This window comes from Vombatus ursinus, unplaced genomic scaffold (assembly GCF_900497805.2).
Source record: "Vombatus ursinus unplaced genomic scaffold, bare-nosed wombat genome assembly UNPS02014841.1, whole genome shotgun sequence".
Lineage (NCBI taxonomy): Eukaryota > Metazoa > Chordata > Mammalia > Diprotodontia > Vombatidae > Vombatus > Vombatus ursinus.
The window spans coordinates 23,849,786-23,855,785 of NW_020954619.1; the positions used below are offsets into that span (position 1 = coordinate 23,849,786).

The window sequence follows — 6,000 nt, forward strand, 5'->3', positions numbered from 1 at the left end:
TGAATGGGAAAATCCCCTTTACCAATTCAGACTGGTACTTACTCTGCAAATTAAGTGTACTTGAGTTGCCTGGGGCACTGAATGCTTAAATGATTTGTCCAGGCTTATACAGTTACTGTCTATCAAAGGTAGGACTTGAACCAAATTCTTTCTAACTCAGAAGATAGCTATCTACCCATTATACTATGCTGCCTCATGTTCAATTCTTCCAAATTGGTGATTTTTCCCTTTTTTTTCTTGAAATCCCTGAAGAGGGTAGAAAGATGTGGGGTTATGTAGGAAGTAGGAAGGGAAGCAACAGGTTGACAACTTTTTCTTCTTAGAGATGAGGAAACTGAGGCCCAGGAAGGCGATTACATAATTAATTAGTGACACAGAGCTGAGGTTCCTCCTTGGGAAAGGAGCTCTAAAATAAGAATGTAAAGACTTAAGTCATAATTCCAGGTCTACCATTAACTAGCCTGTGTTGTCTTGTATAAACCATTTTCCTTCTTGGGAGTTCTAGTCCCTTCTTTGTAAAATGAGAGGTTAGATTAAATGGCCCCAGGTGGCTCTAATATTCCACGATTCTATTCTCTTCAGTAAATGGAAGATGGAAAGAGCTGTTGGGTACTTGATAAGGGAAGTACTTTCTGTTATAGGAAGGATGAAAAAGGATTTTGAGGACTGGCAACATGACAGGGCTTCTCAAACTTTTTTGTATCATTGACCCCTTTCACTAGCAGGTAAAGACTATGGACCCTATCTTAGAATAATATTTCTAAATGCATAAAACAGAATCTGTAGGATTACCAAGGAAACCAAAAATTGATGAAAATGAAGGTGTAAGTTATTTTTTTCCCTCTAATTTTGTAGACTCACTGAAATCTCTCCACAGTCCTCCAAGGGGATTCCAGGTTAAGAATTCCTGTGTTCAGATCCTCTTTATCACTTACTATCTGTATGACCTTGGACACCTCAGTTCCCTCATCTGTATATTGAGGAGGTTGGACTACATGGCCTCTAAGGTCCTTTCATGCTTTGAATCTATGATCCTGTTATACGATTCCCAGTATGATAGGAAGTATATGCATATGTACATATCTTAACTTTTATACAAAAGCAATGGAGGGCAGGGAAAAAGTGAGAATTATGAGAAGAGGACTGAAGGAAAAAAATGACTTAAAAAACTTTTATTTGTGAACATGGGATTTCATGAGTAGGTGAGGATCACATTTTTGTTTGTACAAAAATGTGTGATTTAAAGAAAACTATACCTACATTCAAAATCAAACAATGTCTACATTATTTCACTTAGAATATACTGAACTCATTTAGTGACACATATGGAGAAAATTATAGGAATTTTCAAAAAACATTAATCATAAACAGGGTGTTTCAAGTATTGGCCCTTTTATTCCATGCTGTGAAACAAAAACAAACATCTTGCTAAAAAGTGTTTTAAATATACATATACTTTCCCTCCAACACAACCCAATTTGGATTTTCATACAGATGTCATTACAACTTGATGAATGTCTCAAAACCTGAAAGAGATGGGGGGGGGGTGAAAAGTCATACAATCCCTTCCTTGCCTTCCATAAAAGCAGAATTTTAAAAACTACAACCAAGTATAACACAGAACATGGAACCATATTTGTGTTGGATGTTCTTTCCTGAGTAAGTGTTTAAGAAGAATGATAAGAGGCTGCCAGAAAATTAACTCTTTCACAAATATTCAGGGATAACTGTCTCCAGTGATTCACCACAGAGGAAATGGTGTCCTACCAAACTAAAGTGGCTGTTTCTTTAAGAGCTTGAAAAATGCATGTGCAGACCAGGACAGACCCAGAACATGGTAACATTCTTTACAAAGCAATTATACTTTACATGGAAGAGAAAAGAAGCCAATCCCTTACCGTATTATTAATTTGTGGGCATAAGGAATAGCACAGTATTGTATAAGCACTGCCTCTTACTTCCCATGTGACTCAAGTAATGGTCTCACTTTTATTCCTGTTGGTTTTCTAACACTGACATTAGTTGGCACAGAGTAACAGGGGCAACCATTTAAATCTTTACACAAACTACATTCCTTGGACTGACTATAAATAAGTTTCATTCAGTTCAGCATGTGAAAGTAAATGCCGTTTATGTTCAGCTAACATTTTGCACAGAATAGGAAGTTATCAAAATAACTAGTACTTACTCAGAGGGCATGCTTGTCATGACTAATGTTCTTGTTGGCTAGAGATTTCAAAAGAAAAGGAACAAAAAAAGAAAAGGTCAAAAATATGAAAACCATTTTTTCCCACAGAAACTTAACTCTAGTAGTTTCTATCAAAATTATAGCACTAAAAAAGGATGGAAGAATGAAGGGCTGGTTCAGTGGCACAATAAAAAGGTTTCATATTCCTGGAAGAGGAAACCCTATAAATGGTTACAACCCTTAAGCTACTCAAAATTTAAGGCCTTAATCAATTAATCAGCATTAAAAACAATAATGCATATGGTATTTTATGGCTTAAAATATTTTATATATGTTATCTCATTTGAACTCATACAACCCTATGAAGTAGATGCTATTATCTCCATTTTCAGGTTGAGGAAACTGAGGCAGTCAGAGGTTAAGTGACTTACCTAGGGTCATAAAACTAGTAAGTTTCAGTCTGAATCTGAACTCAGACCTTCCTAACTTCAAGTCTAGCACTCAATTCACCAAGACACTAAATGCATACAATGTGCCAGATACTGTGCTTGGTACCAGGGATATAAAGAGAAAAAAAATAGTCCCTGACCTCATGAAGCTTACATTTTACTGTGGGAAACAGCAAGTACATAGAAAAATATATACTCTATACAAAATAAAACTAAGCATGAGGGAGTTTAGGAGATGACTATTTTCCTTCAACTAGCTAGCCACATCATGTATGCCAATATTCCTTTAGATTTCCCTCTCACCAGGGAATGAAAGAGAAGGCTACATCTGCAGGTTTGAGAATCACTTTTTCAGAGATATGTGGGTCTAGTGTTCTCTTATTCTTCTAAAACAGATCTCATTCTATTGCATGGATTAAATTTTCATCAGGGCTTTGATTCTTCATGGAACACTCTGACAGGGAATATCAGTCCGTTTTTGTGTTTAGACATTTCCAAGTAAGTAAATAAGAGAAGCTATGGAGAGAAGTAGTGATGGAGATCATTACTATAGTAGTGACAGATGAAGGATGATGTAGAGAAATTAAAGGACTTGTTCACAATGGAACAAAAAATTATGGTAGAAGAGGACCCAAAAATCTAGATTCTTTATTTGTTGTTTTATTCTTGTAGCTATCTCATTTTGTAAAGTCTTAAGAATATTCTTGCAAGGAATATACTTTAGTCTAGAAAATTGCCAATGTTAATTTTTCTTTTAGCCTTCTTGTTGAACACTGATTGTCAATGACATTAGGGTTTTTAGTCCTCTCTGTCTGGTCTTCTATCTATTAATATCTTGAAAGGAAATAGGGCTATGAATAGGGCCCCTGTTGTGGTGTTTGGGTGGAGGAAAGGGCAGTTAGTTCTAAGTCAATGAGAAACCTAAGTAGGATAGCACATCGCATCACAGACAGAAATGGAGGAATTGTTTTCACAGGGAAACTTAAAACCCAAGATGGGAGAAAGAATGGGAAGGAAAAATATACACAAGGCAGGAAAACAACTGGAAAAAAAAAGAATACTGTGCTTCCACATTCCTCTGACCTACAGCTGTCTGATAAAAAAATCTAGTAGACTAAGGGATAATTTAGACATTTTGGCTACACAGCCATAACAACACTGGTGCCCCCTAGAGCTGGGTATTTAAGATTACTAAGAAGGGTTACATATAATTAAGGACTCATAGAGCAATAGCTACCCATTTACAGAGGCACGCCAGATGGGCTCTCTGCTTAGCCAGAAACACACTGGACATGTAAAAAGTCCAAGTTTTGAAAAAGGATTATCTATAATGCAAATGTCAAGTTACCTCTAGATAGAGCTAAGTAGAAGTAATCAAAGCAATGAATCAGTTGAATGTATTCTTAAGGCACTTAGATTTTGAGAAGTCTGAGAACTTGGGAAAAGAAAAGCCAAATGAAATAATGTATTAAAGTACTTTGTAAACTTTAAAATACTATATAAATGTCAGATTTTATTACTATGATGATGCCAAATCTGCTTCTATTTGGACAAGGTCTGTAATCTGCTTATCTTGCCTGAGTCAATGAAACCAAGAGATCGAATGGTCCTATCTACAAAAAGTCAGATTCCAAATATGGATACTAACATACATATCTACTAACATATATCCAAAAAAGTAAGGGAATAAGAACACTATCAGTCACCACAGATCTGTGAATACATACAACTACTTCATTTCCCACCACCTGTACTATTTGGTATCAACTCCATAAATATCATCCTCCCCTCCCCTCCCCTACCTGTTAGGATATGCTCATAGTGAGTAAACTCATCATCACAAAAATTGCTTCAGTTTTGGTATTCATATCTCATTACTACCCTTAGTAACGTCTGTCCCTCTGATTGGAGGGCTAGAAGACTGCAAAAAACTTCTAAAATCTCCCTTTAAAGAGGGCCTAAGTAGCTCAGCCAACTCTTCATTTCCTACCATCTTGACTGCTTAGTTTTGACTCCACCATCATCATGCCCCCATCCTGGGGACCCCCCTCCTCCCCATTTCCTCCTTCTCACTTTTTACCTTCCTTTTGTGTTCTGTTTTCTTGTATTAGATTGTAAGCATCTTGAGGGCAGGGTCTATCTTTTTCTTATTTGTATTCCCAGCATTTAGCATAGTGCCTGGCATAGAGCTGTCATTTAATATTTATTTTGCTGTATTGGTATAATATACACATACACACATATCTATAACTGCATTAGAAACTTCTATACATGTATATACATAATAACAAAAGCAAATATATTATAGATTGCATATTAAAGGAATCATCCAATTTTCAAGATAAACATTTGCAAACATATTACAAATTTAAATAATTTAACAATATCATATTGTTCTATTAATTAACCTATATGGTTTTTAAGGAGGAAAAATGACCACTACTTATTTCAAACAATGGAAACACATCACTGACATCTCAAACAGCAGGTTTAACATTAACAACTGTTAATCCTTCTGAGAACTGATAGATAGTGAGTACTTAATATACTCGCTAAATTATATGGTAGATTGTAGGCATACTTGGTATACAAAGTGAAGTATACTCCAGCCAGGTTGACCACCCTTTTTTCCCCTCCCCATTCTGCTTTTGACTTTCTACACTTCCACACACCATCTCAGCTGCCTTCTGAGCATGGAACATACCTCTACCCCTCTCTTCCATAGCTGAGTTCCTGCAAGGGCCTCCATTTTGGGGAAGGGAGAGATCAGCCATCCTCTATTTCCCCTCCTGGCTCTGCTTCTCATTTACTGAACTTCATTAACATCCCCCTTCCACCACTGCCTCCTCCCCATCTCACTCATCCCCCATCTACTTTTCAGATTCCTTTTGTGGGTTGTTCTCCCCCATTAGAATATAAGGGCAAACACTATCTTTCTTTTTGCTTGTATAGGTATCCCCAGCTCTTAGCACAATTCCTGGCACATATTAAATACCTAATTAAAGCTTGATGCCTATTTGCTTGCCATTCTACCTCTGCAGTTATAAAAAAAAAAAGTGGATATCTTTTAAACAATATTGAACTATGGATGAAAAAGGTAAAATATGACCACTGAAGCATGTGGATAGAGAGATAGTCTTGAAACCAGGAAGCTCTAGGTTCAGGTATTGTCTCTGACACTTAATGGGTATGTGAATCTGCACAAGTACTACTCAGTACTTAAGGTAATTCTCAAAGATTATAATTTGCAGAGAAGGTGCCTACCTTTACTGGTAGAAGGAGTTTCCTATACCAGTGAAATCACAGGTCCAATCCCTATCCCTATCCCTGCTGAAAAATCAAGCAATAAATAGACTAAGAATA

General features: G+C 36.5%; 2 protein-coding genes across 6 annotated transcripts in view; one reads left to right on the forward strand and one right to left on the reverse strand.

The window, feature by feature from the left end:
* The window catches only part of MCPH1 (microcephalin 1), a 330,808-nt gene that overhangs the window by 222,646 nt on the left and 102,162 nt on the right, over positions 1-6,000 (reverse strand). For all 5 annotated transcript variants that reach the window (XM_027840318.1, XM_027840317.1, XM_027840314.1 and 2 more), the window contains one exon: positions 2,189-2,226. In XM_027840318.1, the coding sequence (XP_027696119.1) occupies positions 2,189-2,226 (38 nt within the window). The remainder of the gene's footprint in view (positions 1-2,188; positions 2,227-6,000) is intronic.
* ANGPT2 (angiopoietin 2) overlaps positions 1-6,000 on the forward strand; it is a 149,970-nt gene that overhangs the window by 118,885 nt on the left and 25,085 nt on the right. The window lies entirely within an intron of this gene.